This window comes from Thunnus albacares, chromosome 3 (genome assembly GCF_914725855.1).
Source record: "Thunnus albacares chromosome 3, fThuAlb1.1, whole genome shotgun sequence".
Taxonomy (NCBI): Eukaryota; Metazoa; Chordata; class Actinopteri; order Scombriformes; family Scombridae; genus Thunnus; species Thunnus albacares.
In genome coordinates this window covers 1,528,056-1,551,032 of record NC_058108.1, presented here as the reverse complement: position 1 = coordinate 1,551,032, position 22,977 = coordinate 1,528,056, and the positions used below count along the sequence as shown (strand labels likewise).

Genomic DNA, 22,977 nt, shown 5'->3' with positions numbered 1-22,977 from the left:
TCAACGCGCCAATAAAACACTGAACAACAATTCTTCATTCGTGCAGCTTTTAGATTTAATATGATGGAAAATTCATAAAAAAATAAGTTTTCTTGAAAAAGTTTCGCATTTCACCTTAATGTTCATCAAATGAAACACCTTCCTGCTGCTCATCTATTAACACGCTGCAAACACAGCTGCGGATTTTGCTCGATTTTATTTTCATTTCTTTTAGAAAGACTGTTTTTTTTACCTGAAGCTCGTAAAGAAATGAAAGAGTCCTGCCGGGGCCTGCTGCAACTCTCACACCACTGATAGTCGTGCTGAGCGAACAGTGAGGTCGAACTGCACAACATGTTCTTTGTAGATTAATTAAGAGTTTAGAGGAAAAAAAAAATCGTGTCGTGGGATTATTTGGGTTTAGAGGCACACTTTGGTGTTTTTCCAATCAACTCCAAACAGGCCGCCGGGCATGAACGAGCTTCCCAGTCATCAGCATCTGGAAAAAGACAGCAGAGTTAATAATCCCATCAAAAATCACAAAGCAAATATTTAAGAAGGTCAAATATATATATACATATAAATATAATGAGAAAATGATACAGCCGCTCGAGGCTGATACGTCATTCAACCAATACATCATCACACCGTGTAGAATTATGAATTAGGCGGCATTTCATCGCATTATTATTATTATTATTAATGTTATTCTTATTATTATTGTAGTTGTTATTATTATTGTTGTTGTTATTGTTGTTATTATTGTTGTTGTTGTTGCTGTTGTTGTTGTTATTATCGGTGTTTTTGATGATGATGCTGTTGTTATTTTTTGTTTATTGATATTGATTTGAATCCATGTTCAGGCCTTTTCATGACTGTAATAACCTGCAGACACCGTGAACTGTCTCCACAGCGACCTGTTTATGATTTCATTTACACAGAAATTCTTACAATTTTTCGTCTTGAAAATTATTATATCAATATTTTTAAGAATGAAAAGCAAAAATCACATTTTTAATTTTTTTTTTTTTTTTTTTTTTTGCAAAATGTCACAAAAATAGACAATCATGCACATACATATATGGCCTTTTTTCACATTTTTCCCACGATAATGAAATTGATTGATTGATAAAAATTTGAAAATACGAATTTTGATGATCGAAATCTGAGAATAAAATCTCTGAGTTTACCGCCAAAACTGACCAATGAGTGTTAATGAGTCGAGGTGACTTGTTGACTTCAGTCATCAGTCTAAACAGCAGAATGATTTTCATGCAGGAAGTTTGTGTTTATCTAAATGTTAAATAACATTAAAACAACGACTCCAACATAAACGATGAATGATGTCTGTGTGCTGTTGAGTGAAATGATTCATTGCGGCCTCCGTTACCTCAAAAGCTTCAACAACGCCAGAAAAAAAACCCACCACGTCAGCCACCACAGAAACCACTGTCGACTTACAAAGAATAATCCAAATTAGGCTGAAACAAACACTAAAACCGCAAATTCAATTACAGATGAATTATTGATGTGGCCAAATGTGTGGGGAGGTCAACTTTTAATTATTGATAAGCCGTCATGTTGGAGGAATTTGTCATTAGACGTCTGATTTCAAACAGGACGGATAACGACACACGCACGACTGAGAACAGAGAGAGAGACTCAGAGCTGCTTGATCCAGACAATAAGAATCAGCAGGAATATATTCACATTTACTAACAATAAAAAGAGTTATTATTAAAACTGAGCGTTGATTATTTTCTATAGCAAAGCCTGAAATTTGAAAATTCCTGTTTTTCTGAGAGCAGCTTTAATTTCCATTCAAATCAGTGAATAATAAGACAAGAAAGGATTTAAAAAAACTGCTTTTTACTTCTTTTAATTTGACAAGTTTTATATCCACACCAAGTTTTAAAGATCTCGTGTTTTCCTGTTTATTTTGATGAAGGCCACGTGGTGCCCTTCTGGCCAACATTGGATCCAGTTTTTAAAATATTAAAATGAATAAACTCTCTGAACGTCACAGCAGCACATTTACAGATCACTTAGTTCAATCTGAAACTCCTCTGACGTCCTGAACTTCTCTTTGGCCTTTTTTTTCCTGAAATAATCAGTGAGCATGTCCACATGTGTTTTACTCTTGTCTCTCTGGTGTCTTGGACGGATCCGTTGGTCCTGGCTGCTGTTGAGTCCCCCCCGAACTAAAAGCACTTTCTTTACTGAATAAAGCCTTTTTGTGTTCTGGAGTTATTTCCCTAATGTCAGATCTTTTATGGCTTACATTATCTCTGCGCTCTATAAAAATCTCAGTCACATTTAATCCTGTTGCTTCACTGCGTCATTCTGTTGGGACGACAGTAAATCTGCGTTAGTGAGGTGTTTTTTAAAGTTAAAGCTTACAAAATGCCATCGCTGCCATCACAACTGCCATGATTATGATTTACAATATGAACAGAATAATCAACCTGCTGCGTTTGTCATAATCCTAACAATCCAAACATATGGAAAGTCCTTCAAAAACCATGTGAAGCTGCTCACATCCACTAAATGTTTGTTGATATTTTGGTCACTTCGATCAGCTGCATGGAAACTGAGAGATTACTTGTTCTAAGTGACTCCTTTAAATGAAACTCATGACCTTTTTGTTGCTCGAGCTCGGCTCCAGGTTTTGACATTTAAAAAAAACGACCTAAATCAAACTCGGGAGCAGCTCGGCTCGGACCCAGCCGTGCTCACACAGCAGCCGCTCTCAAACCTACAATACATGCAGGCGGTAGGTAGGAGCCAGTGCAGCCTCTAATCCCCGCCGTCCGTGATTTAGCCCCTGGTCCTCCTAATGCTCCTAAAGCCCCAGCTGCTCCCCTGGCCGCTCCGCTCTCTCCGCGACAGACTGCACACCGCTCGCTTTATTAATAATTCACCTAATAATTCACCAGTTCGACGCTCGCTGCCGGCTGAAGCACCGGCCCCCACCTTCACTGTAAACAACTGCCCTAATTCCCCGTCTATTATTTTCTTGTGCGTGTGTGTGTGTGTGTGTGTGTGAACAGTGCGCACGCTGGTGAGGTGAGCTATTTAGTGGCTGATATTTTTGGGGAGGGAAGTGTAGGGTATCTGTCGTCGCTACCGGAGCGCATGAAGAGCTTCCATTTTACGCACCGAGCCGTCCAGAGCCCCGCTGAAACCCGGACCGACTACGTGTCGCTGTGCAGGCATTCTGCTGTCGGCGAGGCTACAGCGATCTGAAGAAGCACAACGCGAGCTGCTCTTTCATCTCGTCAGCTTTGAGGAGGAGGCGGCGAGGGACCAGGGGTGTCCCCCCGTTTGTGTGTAACCGTGTGTGTGTGTGTGTGTGTTTGTGCGTCTGTATGTGTGTGTAGAACAAGCGAGAGGAGAGAGAGAGAGAGAGAGAGCGAGAGAGAGAGAGAGAGAGAGAGAGAGAGAGAGAGAGATACGAGGGTAAAACAGATCGGACGCGCGGCGCAGGAGACAGCCGCTTTTGGACACGTTTTGGAGACAGAAGCTGCCAGACTGCGAAGGCTACACACGGAAAAAAAATAATATAAACAAAACTTACTTTGCATCACCTCTCCCGTCCATTAATTTTTTTAAAAATCGTGTTATTGATATTATTTCGCGGGAGTTTTTAAGCGTCTCCCAATCTGCTGGACAAGTTTGGCGGCTGAAGGACGCACCTCGGGACTTTGACGCAGACGTCTCCCTGACTTCTGGCTGCTGGACATGGGCTCATCTGAGGCCAAACAGCGGTAAACGGAGGGCTCGGCGCTGCTGTCCTCTTTTCCTCCTATCTCTTGCAGAGTGGACCCACTTTTGAAAGAGCGTGTTTTTTTCTATCTGGGCCTAAGGCTGACTTGTTTAAAGGTCCTTTTTTTTGCTTCCGGCAACAGCGAAGAGACCAAGTCTTCCTCTCTCAGCCCTCACTCCCTCTCTCACTTTTTTGGAAGCTGAACTTTTAAAGGAAAATGGGGCATTGAGAGGGTTGGCAGATCTCCCCGCGCTATAATGGTACGTGCTGTGTAACTCAATAGTTCCCCTCTGTTGGGTCTATAGGGTGAAGTATTGGACTGGGACTAAACTAAACATTGCGTGTGTTGAACTGCATCCCTGCGGTTGCCTTTTAGCCTTTTAGCCTTTTAGCCTTTTAGCCTTTTTCGTGTCTTTGTAAGAAGATCAACACTTTGTTGGATGCAGGCAGGAGTGTGTGTGTGTGAGGCCACAGATGATGATGATGATGATGCGCAACACACCTGTGTGCGTGTGTGTGTGTGTGAGAGAGAGAGAGAGAGAGAATATGTGTGTGTGTGTGTGTGTGTGTGTGTGTGTGTGTGTGTGTGTGTGTGTGTGTGTGTGTGTGTGTGTGTGTGTGTGTGTGTGAAGTGTAAAAGTAATCACCTTACCTGCCAAATTTGATAGTTAAAAAGCGACAAAACTCACTTTGATTTGATTTGGAAAAAACTACAAATATGCTGATTGTCCCATATTTCTTGCACACTAACAATACATTAGCAATGCAGCTTTATATTTTTTCATATTTTCCAAATGTTAAGATGCATTGCATTTACTGCATTTCTTTGTTATCCCTAAACCGTAAACAAAGACCTAATAACACTGAAACATTTATATCTGCAATATATCAAAATGATCACTTTGCTACTTTGCGTGAAATGAGCCTTACTGATGAGTTAACAACGTGCAGGCTGATGTGTTTGCAGAGGCGTTTGAGTGGCCCTGCAGACATACAAAGTGGGGGCTGATGCTCCTGCGCTGCTCAGATCAAACAGAATAAAACACACACACATGCAAGCGCAGTCTGATGGTTGCTGGAGAGGAGATCTGAAAGGCCAGCATATAGGGACAGAGTGTGTGGGCGGTATTTATTATTATCATCATTATTATCATGATATGAAAGCATCCTTTAAGTCAGCGTGGCGCAGGGCTGCTGCGCCGTCCTCCTCCACCTTGCACCCGGACTGTGTCTTTTCTGTCTGAGGCGGCTGCTGTTTTTTTTTTTTTTTTTTATCAATGGGCACTTCATTTGCGTAGTTGATGACACTTTATAGCGACTACAAGGGGGTGGGGAGGTGAGGTGACACAGACCGTGTTTGTGCTCCCAGAACAAGTGCTGAGAGTGCTTCTAGAGAAAGCAGCATGAATAAAAAGCACCTAATATGTAAAATCTACCCGAAAATCAAGAGGATGATAATTTATCTCTCTAAATCCTGCAGCAATATGAGACATAAATAATATATTTTAATGTCGTCTACTTTCAAATGTTTTAGATTTGAATACAGAAAACCAGCTTCTTTTATTGTTTTTTACATGGAAACATCAACCTTAAATGATCTCGATCATCCTTCAAGTTCAAGCTTTTGCATTATTTACTAAAATTGTGAGCTACATTATTGATCTTTTATTATGATGAACTCAGGAGATTACAGAGGAATGTGTTCATGATGTGTCTGCATTTCGTGTGTTAAACAGCTCACAGAGTGGATTTGTTGAATGTTTGGTTTCATCCAAAGAGACCTAATAAAATATTTCTCCAGTAACACAGAAATAAAACACAGAGGCAAACAATACATCCAGAAATACTGAAACATAGAAGATATTTCTTTTGAAATAATAATGTAAGTCTTTACATGCAGCTGGACTTCATATATTAAACATGTTGGCCCATAGAAATAAAATATAATACTTTATATAGACTGAAACACTGTCTGGATGTCATTTGGAAATGGAAACGTCTTTTTCTCACCAATAAAAACAATAAATACACAATAAAAAAAATAATAAACACAACACAAATCACAAATCATCAATAATACAGCAAAGTATGTGCAAAACAATTTACTGTATGTGTTTGAATTCTCGCAGCATACATGAATATTTTTGTGCTGGTTATTCATTGTATCGATTACAAATGGTGTAAAGGATCCTCTCTATGTCTTTTTGTTTGCCAGAGGTGCTCTGAAGCATTATCCAGAAAGACATTATCTCCAATTCAGAGAGGAAGAGATGTTCAGTGTCATCTCTTTTATTCAGCATTATTACACTGAGCATCTCTGACATTTATTGTCACCAACCAGCTTTACAGGAGCAATTTGATTCCTGTGCCCAACATGACACATTGTGTGCACACTCTCAAGAAGTGAATGCATTTTTTAATTTGTTTTTTTTTTTATCAATACCAGTGTTACATAACTATACTATGGGGTCACCTGCCAAAAATGTTTGTTGGCTACAGCTGCTGTGACACCCTGTCATACCTGCACACCAACGCAGAAAAGGCCTCGAGCGGCTCAAAATGTTAAATTGCAGGCCACGTTGTAATTTGTGATGTCTGCTGTCCAATTATCTGTCTATATTTCTTAAGGTAAACGCACCATTAGACAATAGTTCATAATTGGCAGTGATATTACAATCCTCATTTAGTTTTGATTGTGGGTCTATAATTTCACAGTTGGTTGCATTGCGGTTGTTGTTGAGAAAACCTGCCAAACACTGAACCTGTCAGTCAAATCAAAGCCAAGACTGTTATTGGTGCCAAGCTGGGAGGTAGGCGTGAACCTTCCTGTATTATTAAATACATTTTTAGAGTGTCATTTTGGTGAAGTTGAAAGTGGGCGAGACATTTGAAATGAGCTCAGCACGCTGTCTTATTGAGTCGTACTGAGTGTGTGTATATGTGTGTGTGTGTGTGTGTGTGTGTGTTTTGAAATGAAACTCTATGCTTCCTGGTCTTTGTGGTAAACTCTGCTGTATTAGAACCATAACCACAAGAAAATCTCCCCATGGATCAGTCCTTGTGTGACACAAAGGGCTGATTGTACCAGCTCAAACCTCATTGTTAAACGCACTTAGCCGGTGTGGCTAGGCCTTAACTGAGTGTGGTTAGGCCATTAAAAAAAGCTTATATACAAGGATCCATGGAGAAAAAGGAGTGCCAGTGGCGTTGGGTTACCTATAGTGGATGGTGCGAGCGATGTGGCAGCAAAATGTTGCAGCCTGGAAAGTTCAGTGTTACAATTGGCATAGTATTATCTAAAGGCCACAGTCCATAGCCTAGCCTGTCGAGCAAGATCACTAGTTGACAGGCGAGGCGCCAAGCTGAGTGAATCTTGGGGTGTGTCACAATGTGTGTTCTGTTCAAACTTGTTTCACGGTAACAGTTTTGGTGAAGGGATGTATTTTTTTGTTTTTAGAGCTATTGTTAGGGCTGCTGTAGTTCAACATCTATCCATCTATTAGTCAGGCATTCAGTAGTTTCACCTCACCCATTTGCATTTAAGCACTTTCGATTTTCACCACACACACGCACGCACACATAAACAGACGGTTGAGTTTCCAACATAAGTCAATGCTTTTTGCTTAAGTCATGTGAAATTATTTTATACTCTTGCCTCCTGCAGTCAGGCCTCCTTAACGGAAACTGTTCTCGCTGTATGCCTCATGATTTATCCAGATTCCCACCGTTTACTATTGTGTAAAACACAACTGCACAATTAAGCCAAATGCAATCTTCAGCACTGCATCTTGGCTGTACTTCTGACCCAACAAAACCTTCAGGACCCACAAGTGGAGTGAAATAATTAGCCCCACTCTGCTCAGCCATCCATCTATCCTTCTTTTTTTAATGCAGCCCCTCGGTTTCTCATCTTCTTTCTTATTCTCCCTGTTTTTCCCCCTCACCACCCCCCCCTGAGATGGCTGTGTGAAAAATCATATTTTTCCAACATTTCTCCCCGAGGTAGCTTTGGCAGGGACTCACACGGCGGCCATTTCTGCCTTTCATACACCCCTCACACACCGTGGAACAGATCGCCAGTGCGGCCCGGCGTCTTTGAAGTGGTTGCCATCTCATGCAGGTTGGCTGGACTCTCTTCTCTTTCTCTCTCCCCATCCCCATCCCCCCTCCCCCCCCCCTCCATTTTTATCCTGTGCCTTAAACTTGGCAGTGTTATTCTCAGCCACCAAATCATGATTATAAAAACGCGTTTAAGACACAATGGTGGTGATAATAATTATGGTTTTTAAAGATGGACTGACAGCGCTGATAGTGCTTGTGCAGCAGCCAGAATAAATGGTTTCTGGAAAGGAGGAGAGGGCTGCACCAGGTGTGTGAGCAGTGTAAGTTTTTTTTGTGTGTGCAAGTGATGAATAGCGTGTAAATGTGTGTGTGTGTGTGTGTGTGTGTGTGTGTAGCTGCAAATGTGAGATGCAGAGAGACAGAAAGATAGAGAGGAGGATCATTGATATGTTGCCATTCATGTGCTTTAAAATGGAGCCATCTGAGAACAAATTCCACCATCAGGGCCTTTCATACACAAAGCTCTGTGGAGGTGAGTGTGTGTGTGTGTGTGTGAGTACATGTGTGAGTGTGTGTGTGTGCACAAGTGTGTGAGCAGGTTTTTTGGAGATCTCACCTCCAAAGAATTTGGCCATATGGTCGTCAACACATACACCCAGAGAGAGAGAGAGAGAGAGACAGATAGAGAGTGAGCCAAGGAAGGACTGTGTGAGATAGCAAGGGAGAAAGTGAAAGAGAAGTGTCTTCTTTTGTCAGCGGAGGCAGCAGGAAACACAGTTTAAAACAGATCCTATACCCCTACCTTAGATCAGATGGCTGAGACAAAAAAAAAAAAAAATCCTCCATCGCATCCTCTGCATATTTGCGGAGTGGGAAAATCTGTCTCAATTAACACATTTGCATTGGGCGATGATGGACTCCAAATAGGTCACTGACTCAATCTCCCGCCTCCGAATCTTCCCTCTAAAATGTTAATTAAGGAGGGCTTTGAGATTTTTTCGCTCAGGGCTGGCCATATGGGCTGGGCATATGTTCTATATATATAGTACAATATATAATTCATACACTGCTGCAGGAGAGAGTGTTTGGGGGCCTGGAGTTTTTTTGGGGTTTACTACAAAGGGAGTCAGTATGTTCTGGCCTCCCCAGTGGCAGGTACAGAGCTTAGCCTATTCATTAGCTTCATGTTATTCACTGTTTCACAATGGGATTGAGGTTCATCAACACCTGTTTCTTTGGCTGACGACATAAAGTGGGCATTTAAATTCCTCTTTCTTGGTTGGTTAATATGAAATGAGAGCAAATCATCTTTTGATTTGATTTTTTATGTGTTTTGAGACACTTAGGTGAAGTGAAGAGATGGGTAATATCGGGTCTATCGGACTGAGATTTAGTGTTTATGAAGGGCTTTATGTGTATAAGGTATTCTCAAATACTCAGAATGTTCCCTCACTCGCTCCCAGTCGAACCAGTTGTCCCACTGCCATCCACCCAGACACCCCATTCACCAGCAGAATGAGGCAATGGCAGCCAATGAAAACAGCTCTTTCCCACCCGCAGCTTTTTTGGGTCCGGCTCAACCAATCAGACGAGGCTTGCTAGTGCACCTGACCCTGTTTCTGGCCAAACACAACCAATCACAGAGGCTCCAGCACACCTGATGCATTGTTGTCTGCTTGCTGGTACAGTCGGCAGGCTCGTACTGGTGTGGAGCCCCACACAGGTGCTGTGGATCCGGGCCATCATTCTGACCGGCGGCCAATCAGACGCATCGTCTCGTTATCACACACATGTGGCCTGGCAGACTCTGAGTGTTTGCATTTTGTCTTGTGTGTATATGTGTGTGTGTATATGTGTGTATATGTGTGTGTGTGTGTGTATGTGTGTGTGTGCATCTATAGAACTCTGCTACCCCTTTCCCATAATGCTTTGCTGCCTTATCAGCAGGCCTCTCTCACTCCGTTCCTGGCTTCATCCTCTTCTCGAGACTCAACAATGGGCACTGTGTTGCCCCCTTAAGGAGCTGGAGGCCTCAGCAATAAAAAGAGACTAAAAATAAAAAAAACATGTTTATGGACTAATAAAGATGATTAGAAATCGCACAATTGCAGAAAAATGGAAGGTTTGCGAGTGCAGATTATCTGTAATAAAAAGCCGAGGGGAGAGACGGGGGAGAGAGGGAGAAAGAGAGTTAGCTGTACAGACCTCTCATTGCGAAGGATATGAATAGCCTTTGTTTTCACCACAACTCAGGGCTGTGTGGTCTGCCAACGTCTGGCTCTTATTATGGGGTTTGTGTCTGTGTGTCTGCGTAAGTGGCATGCACGTGTGCGTCGGTGTGTGCCTGTGCTTGTGTGTGTGTTGCTTGTGTGCGAGGCAGAGACTACATGGGCGTAGAAAAAAATGTATATATGTGCAGGTGATTATATTATTTTCAAGAGGGTGACACTATATATGTGCATGCATTTAAAACGTTCCCACACACCAGATACACTGTTTTCTTTCTGCTCCTGTTTCGCTAAACAAATGTGGCATGGGGTCTCGGGCTGGCACAAGAGTGTGTGCACGCTTTTTTATCCGTTAAAGTTGTGAAATGAAATAGGATTTCACAGAACAGCACAGCGGCTGTGGGATTTGGGCTCCCTTCGGGTAAGTAGAGTGGGATAGGTTGATCCAATCAACGGCAGAACTGCAAGGAGAGCCCATTTCACAGCTCCGGGCCCTGCCAGAACCCTGCCTGCCTGCCTGCTTGACTTAGAATACAAATGAAGCTCCCTGAATGAACACTTACACACACATGCATGCATACACTCTGGTACTTACAGACAGTCTGGCTGGGGATGTATAGTGGAAGAGATGTTAGTAGGCGAGGTGCTTTCTATGGAGAAACGAGACCAGTGGGGGTTATAAGACTGTCCCATATTGTACAAGATTATTTTAGTGATGCTTTATCACAAAGGGGAAGCATAGAAAATAAGTGTGTAAGTGGGGTGATTTCAGGTCACAACTGGCCGCAGATATCCTTCTGAATTTTAATGAATTCTTAAAATTTTATGGCATTTTTAGCTGCATTTATTTCTTAGTACTGGCACAGCGTAGAACATTACCCCAAAAAAATCAGGTGAATACTGAAAGAAAATGAATATTCAGAATGTTTTGCTATACTCTATATGCCCCTCAAAGTAAATTTATTCTAAGTTTATTGTTCTTACTGGAGCCTCATACAAAATAACAGGTTCAAGCATCCAGTAAAACTGGTGAACACTAGAATTTCTGATGCCTCAGTGCCAAAAAAGGTTGTGATCCACTTTCTTTGAGGGCTGCTAATAATATAACAAAATAACTGTGCAACTACATTGAACAAATCCTATTTTTTGCCTCTGTAAATAACCCTTTCTTTGTTTTTTTTTTTAGGCTACTGACGCCTACCTGGTGAACGACGATCCTCCTAGAGGCCCAGGGATGCCTGAATGTTTCCTCGTGTCTGATACATACAGGGTATAAACACACACACACACACACACACACACACACACATCTTAAGCTCTCTACATCTGTTCCTGTGATGTTGATGTTCCAACATTTATTTCCTGGACACACAAACAAGCTCAGTCCATTAAGAATAATCTCTTTCTTCCTTTATAAAGATTTACAGCAGTTGAGAGAAAGAGAGGGCATTCAGAGTACAAAAGACTCATCAGTGCATGTTGCAGAATCATTTTTACGTGGTCAGACTTCAATGCCGGGGGATGTTCACTACTATATTATCTTCAGTCTTCAGATCCTGAATCAGAGGTTCTGGGGTTAATGTGTCCAGGAAATATATCCATATTTTTTAAGTGTTGAGTGTTTCCTAGCATGCCTATTTATCCCTTTCCTCCTGCATGTCATCATCACTGACATCCAGAAATCATTCATTGACTGTGCTGACGTGTGGCAACAGTGCCCTACAAAAACACAGTATTTCCTCATAATGTCAAAAAATATAAAAAATATTACTTATGCTTAGCAGTAGTTTCTGGACACGTTTTCTTCATCTGGAGAAGAAAATCTGCTGCCAGTTGAAACAAACTAAGATGCAAAACGTTACACTGAATGAACATGAGATTTTTCTGCAGGACACTCTCTGTGTTTAACATGTACTGCATGCGGTCATTGTCATATGATTGTAAAAAAAATAAACCAAAAAAAAAAAAAACAATAGATTTCTTTCAGGTTGAGGTTACAGATATCTGGTTATACTGCCCGGAAAACACTTCCTTTTGCCTGCGTGCTGCAATCTGACATGTTGCATTTACCGCTTAAATTAAAGAATGATGACATCAGACTAGAAAAATAAATCTATACATTTTCTTCCTGTCGAATACAAACACGGTAGAAAGTCAGTAATCCAAACCAGTCGGAGTAAAACGTATGAGCAGCCATTGCATACAGTCAATACATAAAAAGCAGCAGGCGTAACACATTGCTCTACTCACACACTCAGATTGCAAACAGATCCATAGAGTCTCTGGGATCCACACTGTGTATGATATGCTTGTTAGCCATAACGGCCAGTCAGCCATTTCTCTCCAACTGCATATGCCTGTATGCATTTGATTGGCGTGCACCCTCCCAGAGCACACATAAACAGCTTACTCAAACAATATTTACACTGTACGGCGTATAAACGCTACAGTTACACACATTTTCCATTCACATATTTCCCGCTTTTTGAAATGAGAGCCTCAACCACCTGTCTCACATATTTAGCATGCTAATGGCAGTATCAGTATGCTACATCACTTTCAATATTTAATGGCATAGCCACAGGCAGTGGTAAACTGCGAGTATATGGGTTGTGCCGTGTGTCAGTGGGAGACCACGACACACTAACTTTAGACACACCATATGTTTTTCTCATGTGCTTTTTGATGGTAGGCTCGGGAACTGCTAGAACACTGTGCACCTATGAGGGGCTTTCATAAGTGACGGTCAGACAGGACTGCTTGATCACAGGCAGAAAGAGAGTTTGGAAAGAAAACCTGGGCTTCTGTGTTTTGTAACTCCTGCGGTTGCTATAGTTTGTTTGTTACAGCCAAGCGCCTGTGTTGAATACTGAGATGGACGTCTCGGCCCAGACTGCAGCCAGAGACAAAGACAGCCAGTAAAGTCAGAAAGACGAAAAGGGGACAGCGTGTGTGTGTGTGTGTGTGTGTGTGTGTGATGAAGACAGCCGAGAGAGAGAGAGAGAGAGAGAACAGCAAGAGATTATAAGATAGAAAAAGAGAAAAAGGTTGCTAGAAACAACCACTGAGAAAAAGAAAAAGGGAAAGAGAGAAGGGAAAGCGAGGGAGCACACAAAGGCTTTGGGGTTTGGGCCTGTGCCGTGGTGGGGTGTGGTTTGGAAAGAGGAGAGAGTATGGGAAAGAAATAGACTACACCTCAGTATCCTTCACTTTCTTGCACTTTTTATTTCTTTTTTTTTAAGCAAATTATTTCTTTTTCTAGCTGTTGAAGACGGTGTGTCTCTTAAGACGTTTGTGACTGTGTTCATATATGTGTTAGTATGTGTCTATATACTGTACATTGTATGCATGTGTGTCTGTGGTGTGAGTGTCTAAGTATCCTACATAGGCTGAGGTCTCGTAAAGCTGCACAGCTTCATATCCCCCTGAAAAACTTGGCATTCAAGCACTGGGGTGACTTCAACCCCCAAAACCGCACCCTTGCACACACACATACACACACACACACACACATATACATGTACACATTCACACACACACATACACACACACACACGTTTTGCAAGACTCACACACTCTCAGACATATGCACATACAGAATTGTATTCACACACTTCTAAACACTCTCACAATGCTTGTGCACGCACTCTCGCTCACACACATGCACAAGGCAGGGGCTTATGTATAATTGCAGGCACTCTGCCTGCATATATGAGTTTGATTAGGCTGAGGAGCAGGGAGCGGGTGAGGATAGAGCCAAGCCTGATTAGAAACAGAGTGTATCGCTTCCATACAATAGGAGACACAATGAAACTGGTTTAGACCACTTTGTCCAAGTTCAGGTATCTTTTGTCTTGGTGTACATATACAGCACACTAGAATATGACTTGGACTTGATTAAAAAGGAGAATAAATTACAATCGTTCAGACTGGAGATTTGCAACTTGCTGTAATAACTTTGGACTTGTTCAGTAGCCTTGTTCGGCATGCCGGGAGGTCCCTAGAAATAGTGAGAATATTTGAGTGCATTTTCTGGTGTAAATATATTGTGGTGTTGGTTGTAACTCTCGAATGAGGAGCTCCTCGACCCCAAACTGCACAGCGTCTTTAGCCAAAGCGATGCTGGCAGGATCGGGCCTCAAATCCAGCTGTGACACACTGTAAAATTAATTCAACACAAATTTCGGTCCACGTTTGAGCTGATGTTTCAGCTGCATCAACAGCACACGTTTAATTTACAGTAACAAATGCTCAAGTTAAGGACATGGGGCCCCCTCCACTTAAGACACTTGAGTTGGTTTGTGTGTGCGGAGAGCTTTATGTCACCCTCCAACTGAAAGGCTGACAAAATATCACAGCAAAATCTGAGATGTAAATTTCAAGCCTCTGTTTCTGTTTTAGTCACAGTTGGGTCCGCTTCTGCATTTTGAATAAGAGCAAGGGATATGAAAGTTGAATAAGCATCATTTTTGAGGAAATTCTGCCTCTTGAAATCATCAGTTTGTTCTGAACTCATCATTAAAGCTTCTAAAGATTGATTTCATCTTAAAGTACTGTCAAAAAAATAGCATAAGAAAGATTCTATCAACATCCTAAATATGCTCATTAAATTGATTCCACAGGAGATAAAATAAAAATAACATGTTCTAGCACCAGAGGATGAAAGTCACCATTAACACACTATTGAGACACTATTGTGAGGCACAAATGTAAAGTAACTCTTTTTTAAAATTCAACTTAAGCTTATTGTTATGTTATATTGTTGCCTGTAGATAGATAGATAGATAGATAGATAGATAGATAGATAGATAGATAGATTTGTTTATGTCAATTTATAATAAGTTGAAATTCAGTAAAAACGCAACAGTATGACTTGATGCTTTTCGTGACGGGAGGAACAGAGCAACTGTTCCTTCACGAAAATGTCATTTTAATAGTGAATTTCAGACGGAGGCGCCTCGCGGGGCTGCGAGTGCAGATGGTAATATTATAGGAATATTACAGATGTTCCGTATAGGATTATTTTTCAAATATCGTAAAACACGATGAGGTGACTGAACTCACCACTGAGCACCACAGGCGCACTATAAGCCCCTGCAGGGCTGCAGGAATACTGTATGTGCCGCGATCTACTCTCTGAGGTTTTTAGCGAAGCACTGATTCTTTTTTTTTTTTTTTTATAAACAATATCTATTTTTTTTATTTTTTTTAAAGTCGGTGATAATTTCAAATATACGGTTTTGTTCGTGTCGATCTGAGAGAGAGCGGGGCGGGAGAGAGAGGGAGAGAGCTAGAGAGAAAGAGGGAGGGAGGGAGAGAGAGCAGCAAAAACTTTCCCCTAAAGTTAGTGCGGAGCTTTCACTGCGAGTGAGGCGGGGTTACAGCCTGGACTGAGCCACAGCGGCTTTGCAATGCGGCACCGCAGCGAACCTCCATCCAACTTTATTATCAACAACTCCAATTTTCATCTCTAGACACAACCATGTACTCCCCTTACTGCTTGACACAGGTATGAAAAAAATCGCCGTATTTCATGCTCCTCTTCGTTTTGCTTTTTTTTTCCCGGCGTAGTGCGCCTCCGGTTTATATGTGGTCACAGTGTTGTGCTGTCTGTCGTGCTGCTGCTTGTCATTTGTTGCGTTTTAAGGACCTTTTTTCCAGCTCTGCTCTCTTTTCCCCGATAGTGTTTAACCTCCCTCTCTCTCTCCCTCTCTCGCGCTCTGTCTCTCCCCCTTTCTTTTTAATGGCACTCCTCCAACGGGCTTTCTTGTGCGTCTCATTGCGCATGGTTTGGAGAGAAAATGGCGCTTCTCCCAAATCTATTTTATATAAAACCGAGGCTGGAGAAAGGGGAAGAAGGGCTCGGTGTCCTGTCAGTTGGCAACTAATTACAATCAGCCCGAGGCTTTCATCGGCTTTATCGACAAATATAATAAAGTACGGAGAGAGTTCCTGTACGGTTGCTGAGTTGTGGGACAGTTTATTTTTTATAGGAAGGTTTGTGACCCGCGGCTGTTCGCGAGCTCTGCCGGGTCTTCACCCGCGGTCTGTGTTGGGGGCTCGTGGGGTCACTGTGGACACATTCAGAACTGTTCCTCGTTTAGTTCATTCAATTTCAGCAGCTTCGTTTTCAATTAAAACCAAGTTGTTTTTTTAAATGTATCATGAAGGCGACAGAGGGGAGGGTGTGTGTATGTGTGTGAGAGTGTATATGTGTGTGTGAGTGAGTGTGTATGTGTGTGTGTGTGTGTGTGTAGAGACTGAGCTGCATGCTGCAGTTTGATTAATCAGATATTAGTTGACCTTTAAAAGCAGCAGAGATGTCATATAGATCTGAATGTTATCATTCAGCTTTATCACACCGTCTTTACATTAAAGAGAAGCTCAAATAGAGCTTTGGAGGGGTTAACACTAAAAAATCTCGCTTTATCTTGTGCGTAATTTGAAAGGCCGTTTGAGGGAATAGTTCATTTAGAAGTTGTGTTCAGGTCAATCAGTGTTATTTTTTTTGTTTTACTGGTCTTATGGTAATCCTAAAATATTAACTGTAAGTATTCAGATCACTTTTTTTCTGCGTTACTGGACAAATACAGTTTCAGTTTGGACCTATGTGGGTTGCGGGCCTTATCACGCACCTCTGACACTTTACAGAAACGTGTCAGACTGATCTTCTTTATCAGCTCAGTGACTGAAAACAGCTTTACATATTATTTAGTATTTATGTTCTTGTAAAAATCCACGTCACAAACAAACGTTTAATTCTTATACAATAAAAATGATCCAGGTTGACCTTTAAGCCGCTCTGACACAGGTGAGATAAAGGCCTCTTATTTCCTTTCTCGGTTTGTTTTGATCACAGTTTGTATATTTACTTCATGGGATGATTATGGCATGTGTCATAGTATAATTAGTTTTATCTCTGATTTAAACAAGATCATATAACAGCTCATAACAGCAAAGGTCAAGCTATAAATGACCCTTTTTTGTTTTTCTTTGCAGCGCCGCGATTTGGCAACGGCTGTTAATAAATAAATAAGTTTTAAAATCAGGATATAGTTGACAGATGCAGATATTGAGAACAGTCACTGCAGAGTTAACAAATGAGAGCTGCAGACGCGCCGAGCTGCAGCTTCAGGCCGCCGCAGCTCCGGTTCTCTCCCCTCTGCTGTTCGGCCTATATAGAAATATATATAAACATCTGAGTAAAAGTCATTTTTATGTGTCAATATTTCACCATCCAGCCTCTCTTTAATAATCGTGTTGAATATGAGCTGATTGTCTCCAGTTTTTGTCAGTAGGAAGTGTGGATTTATTTGTCTGAGGCCGAGAGCTTCCAGTATCCCGACTGTGTTGCAATATCACATAATTCAGCCTTGAAATGTAGTTATTAAGCTTGTGCACTATAGTTTCATGCACTCATTTACACCGTGAACAGTTTTTTTGCACTATAAAGTCACTTCTTTTTCATTTCGGCCTGTGCGTAAAATGTTTCAGTGATGCAGGGAGGTCACGGCCTGCCGCCCTCTTCTCCTTTTTACTCAGCAACACTGTTTTGCGTTACTATAAGTCGATATAATATATAGGTTTTTTTTTTACTAAATCTATTTGAGGTCGTATAAGAGTTGTATGCCATATGGGATAAAGCAGAGGAATTGTAATCATTCCTTTCCTTAAACAGAACAGTCTGTCGTTTGACGAGCTCCGTGGAAAACATGTGGATTCCTTCTCGGTGTTATTTCAGGCCTTCTAACCAGACTTCACTGTTTTCTCTGAGTCGTCACAAACAAAGAGGACAGCACTGCTGACAGCAAAATGTATGTTTCGTCACTTCATACATCATATTTTTTTATTACTGTACCAAAGTTTGTTGGGTTTTTTTTTTTTTTTTTTTTTTAAAGAAAGAAAAACCAGCCTGCGTCAGAATTAATTACAGCAGTTAAAACGTTTCTATCCTTTTATTATCTCTTGACCTTTGTGGCGTCTGTGAGTTTTGAACAGTGAGGCAGACATTTTCTAATCAATAGTCTATTTGATCCGTAAAATAAGTCCAACAGCCCTACTGCATATTTAGCACAGATAATTTTCCAAGCCTGGTGGTATGAGGCAGAGGTCCGCATCGAGTTTCCTCTTTCTTTCCATTAATTAAAATTAATTGGCAGTAGATCCTCTCACACGAGCGCCGCATGGACGCGTGCAGCCCGTATGCGATACATATTGATCTGCTTAGGCTGCTGTTATTACGACTCCTGGCCCTGCTGAGAGATATCAAGCAGTGCGGATGTGTTTGCATTCTCCCATATCTCCTTGAGAACCTGTGTTTGTATTTGGAGGATTTTAACACCAATCAGAAATGAACCAGAAAAAACGTCCGTGCATCCTGTTGGCGGGCAGAATTGACACTTCTCTGTTCACACCTGTAATTTAAACTTCACTTGAATTTCGCTTTAATCGCCTGTTTTTAATGATCTGTGGTTTGATGCTGCGTACGGATAGTTTGCTGTTTCTTTGTGTGTGTGTGTGTGTGTGTGTGTGTGTGTGTGTATCCACATCCATGCACACATGGATGAATTATAAGCTACTGACATGTACTGTCTGCTGTTGTCCTCCTGTGACTACATTAAGATTTGTTCTTCGATCTAAGTTGTGTAAATAATTCACAAATCACACACACACAAAAAAAAACATGCATAACTGGTGTAAACAGTCTACAATGTATTATTAATGCTGATAAAAGCTTTGCTGGAATGGCCTGGTAGGTAACGGACCAGATCAGCCAAAAGTGTGCACACGCAATTTGCCAAACAGTACCGGGAGTTTTTTTTTTTTTTTTTTTTTTTTTACGGGCTACGTGTCATTGTTTCACATCCCTGTGACGGAAATGCATTAGCATAAAGTTTTAATGTCGTATGAAGGTCGCGGAGGCGTCGTTAATTAAAACTTTTGTGTGCTGCGTTTTTTTGAAATCAATTATTTCAGACTCCAGTTAAGTCCCGCTTATCCAAACGAGATGTGGGCTGTGCGTACTGTACTGTATACTACAGCGCGCCTCACAAACTCTGCCAACTTCTGAGGCTTTGCTGCAAACTGATGAGATGCCTGACACTGTGCGGGAGATTGTTTAACTATTACCCGCACAGTTCACACGCAAAAAACTTTTATTTGGTCGCTCGATTCTCGCTTGTGAACGCTTCATGTCCAATTATTTGCAGTTCTAAAGTGTGTGTGTGTTTTTTTTTCTTCTTTATTTATTTATTTTTTTTTTAGATTTTGGAGATCAAATAAGTCCTTGAAATTCATTCAGCCGTGCAGACTGGCAAAGTGCTTGAAAGCATGCAGTGAAAGCTATACATACTGTAGCCATGCCATACAGCCATAGCAACCAGAAAAAAAAGTTGAGATTTTGTAGTTAGTATCTTTGGTGTTGGAGATGAAGGCACCTATCATCTCAACAAAAGAGTGTTTGTGAATCAGTGCATATGGAGAAGCAGAAAGTCTGTGTTGCAATATGTGTGGAGCCCACGCAAGCAGTTCGCCTACATTGTCCTCTTCTAAATGAATCTTTTCATCTCTCTTTTAGCCCAGTTTTATTTCATTTTGTCTTCCTGTTTTCACATAGAAGTCACTTAAGTCACCATTATCAGTTCATTAAAAGTCAGACATTTAAGACATTCACCTGGTAGTCCCTAGCTGTTCATGTGTGTTTGTGTGTTTGTGTGCATGCATACAGTATGTGTGTGTTTCTTACTTCTTCCCCGTTTTGGGCCGATGACTCTCCTGCGTCAGCTCTCGGTTCTGGTTTCATTGGGACCGGACGGTGACGGCCGCTGTGCTGGTGTAAGCCGAGGTGGGCCTGCATTATCTGGTAACATACCAAGCCTTACTGGCGTCACTTTGCACCACACACACACACACATGCACACGCACACACTCACTCACACACACACACGCACACACTAATCCTGCTCACACTGAGCTGTTTGGTAGGCACAGCACAGGCAGTGGAGAATAGGTTTGCTGTAGTGGACGGTAGGCTGGGTAAAAAGTGGCCTGCCAACTGTGCCAGGACGCCAGGCAGGCAGTGGGTTGCAGGCAGAACCCAGGGGTACATTGTGTTCTTTTTACTTATTCATCCTTTCTGTTGGAAACAGACCAGGTCCACCTTACACTGCTTGGCCCAGAGCGAAAGCTGGTAGGCAGGGACGGAGGGATGGGACGGAGGAAGGAGCGCAGGGGAGTGGGAAATGGCACAACATGTCCATGTCAGTAAAGCAGTTTATGAATAAATTTTGATTACATGGGAAGAAAAACAGCACTTGATTTGTGTGTGAGGGATTTGTTGACTCTTGAGGTTTTTTAAAAATTGCTTAAATCAAGTTCATCTCTGGTTCAAATATTTGAAATCACACATTTGTCAAAAGTAAAATGTGTGTAGATACATAAAATCTTAGTTTTTTGTTTGGAGCGTTTGTGATGGGAAAAGCCTGTAAGGCCCCAAGCTAAATCCCGAGGCAGCTTGCAGCCAGTCCTCCTCTGCGCGCGTGTGCATGCGTGTGCGTGCGTGTGTGTGTGTATAAGTGTGTAAATGTGTGTGAATCTGTCTTGGAGGTGGGTTAAATCCACCACTGTGGTACTCTGCTCATCCCTTATCTGTGCAGTCTTCCTGACCGCCCATAGTAAATGGATTTATCATGCTTAACTGAGGCAGTTGGCACAACAGGGTAATAGGTGGCTGTCCCCTGGATGGATGGGCATGTGTGTGTGCGTGTGTGTCCTTGTGTGTGCAGATATATGTGTGTTTGTGTGAATATAGCCCCCACCCCCCCCCACCCCACCCCCTCCTGTCCTCTGCCTCCTAGTGTGGATTAGGTTTAGGCTGATCTGTGGCCAGTGGAAGCAGGCGGCCCCTATAGCGGTCTTATGTTGGTCTGTGATATAGTTACGCACATGTACGCGTACACACACACACACACACTCATCTGAAATCAAACAGAACACTCACATATGTTATAGACAGATAGACAGACAGGAGCAGCAGAGTCAAAATCACTCCAGTGTGCTGATTCTGGGAACGTCTCCCTGAGTTTAGCCTCAGCCAGCTTTTGTCATGAAAGTAGAAAGTACTCCAACACTAACTAGACTCAATTATCCCGTAGAGCTTTTGTTGTTGCAAAGCTCACTACCCGATATTTTATTCTTGTCAGAAGGAAAAAATTAGGTACATAATATGTGTGATTGACTGATAATTGCGTTTTCTCCCTCTGCAAGACTGTTATTATTTTTTCTCAGAATTGAGAGTTGAAGGTGCAACAACTAACAGTTTACAGTCATTTAAAGTGAGAAGACTTAGGTTTGCCAGCAACTGATTAGAATGATCACACAGTGGAAATGTGAGGAACCCGTAAGGAGCCGAGGGATGAGAGGTTGCGAGAGACGGTGAACTGCGCTCTCCTCACAGCTGCCCTTCCCCTTCATCCTCCTCCTCTTCCTCCTCCACCCCCTCCACCTCCTCAATTAGCTCTCTTTAAAAGCGAAGTAACGGTTAGTGAGAGATCTGCATTGTTCTAGGATGAGCTTCAGTTGTTGTTGTTGTTGTTTGTCTCTCCCTCTCTCTCTCTCTCTGTGTCTTTCTCCATCCCCCTCCTCCGTCGCTCATTGGTGTGTTTTTCGTTCTTTTTGATTTTCTCAGAGGCTTTTTTTGTGGGGGTAACCCCACTGAATGGGACAATGCAGCCTAGCGTGAAATTAAAGCTCTTAGTTAGTTTGGAGTTGCTCAAAAGAGGATTTTACACATGCATGCATTCATACACCCTCCCATACGCTATAGATATAGCTAATTAGAGGAAGTACACCCTATGTCGAGCATCAAGGGCCCAATTAAAAGAATAGGGGGAACCTCGGTGCGCATGATCTACGCCAAATCAGCTCTGTGAAAGCATTTCTATGCCTTGTGTGTGAACAGTATGTCTGCCTTCTTAATCCAGGCGGGAGAATATGGACAAGACTGATATGAGAAACGCACAAGTTTCATTAACATATGCATGTCACGTACTCGGTAAGTAAATCAAGAAAACAGTCAGATTGATCATCCTGACAGGCGAGCGTCTGATTCAAAACAGATTGGGCTGCTCTTGCTGACTCTTCCAAGTCTCATTTTGGAAGTAGTCTCCAATGAAATGTCTGTCATCCATGCACATTAGAGTTTTTGTTGTCTATGTCAAAGGAATTTATTTGTGCAATTTCACAGTACAACATTGCCATCTGATGACTGTTTTGCTTTGTCAAATAAGTTTGCATGCTGCAAGAAAAGAAAAAGTGAAATATCGGCCTTTTAGAATAAATGCAGACTTTACAATAACTGATGTCTGTTCTTTACTAGTAGTAGCCAGTAGCTTTACTGTATCTTTAAATGCTAGTTGATGTAAATACATTGGACCTACTGTATAGCAACTACACCCCACTGTGCTGAATGACTACCTAAGGTCATTTATTTTTTGCCTGCGCTGTGTGTGTGTGTGTGTGTGTATGTATGTGTGTTAGTGTGTGTGTGTGTGTGACAGGCCAATGTAGAGCAGCCGCAGCAGTCAACATCGCCCGAGGGAGCGATAGCTGAAATATCCAACAGACCTAATAAATATATCTGATATTTGACGCAAATGCACTAACAATCCTCCAACCACCGTGCACCAACAATCTGTACTCACATTATTATCAAGTAACACACATACAAACAAAACACACACACACACACGCTTTTGTTCAGCCCTATTTCCTCAGTGTAACTAGTGGCCACAGAGGCCTGCAGTCCCAGCAAGGCAGCCAGTGAATCCAGTTAGTGAATCAGACTTTGTGGAACAAAGTGTGCTGCTCTCTGATCCTCTCTCTCTCTCTCTCTCTCTCTCTCTCTCTCCCTCTCCCTCTCCTGTTTAGAGAGCTGGCAGCTTG

General features: G+C 42.0%; 1 protein-coding gene across 12 annotated transcripts in view; it reads left to right on the top strand.

Moving 5' to 3' along the window:
• Positions 1-3,076: 3,076 nt before the first annotated feature.
• Positions 3,077-22,977, top strand: part of LOC122978735 (nuclear factor 1 X-type-like) — a 111,828-nt gene continuing 91,927 nt past the window's right edge. For 2 of the 12 annotated variants that reach the window (XM_044345681.1, XM_044345684.1), the window contains exons 1-2: positions 3,077-4,005; positions 11,222-11,305. In XM_044345681.1, the coding sequence (XP_044201616.1) occupies positions 4,003-4,005; positions 11,222-11,305 (87 nt within the window). In that variant the 5' untranslated portion in view covers positions 3,077-4,002. Of the gene's footprint in view, positions 4,006-11,221; positions 11,306-15,355; positions 15,545-22,977 lie in introns of those variants that run through there. The other 10 variants (XM_044345683.1, XM_044345685.1, XM_044345678.1 and 7 more) reach the window with 7 other exon arrangements.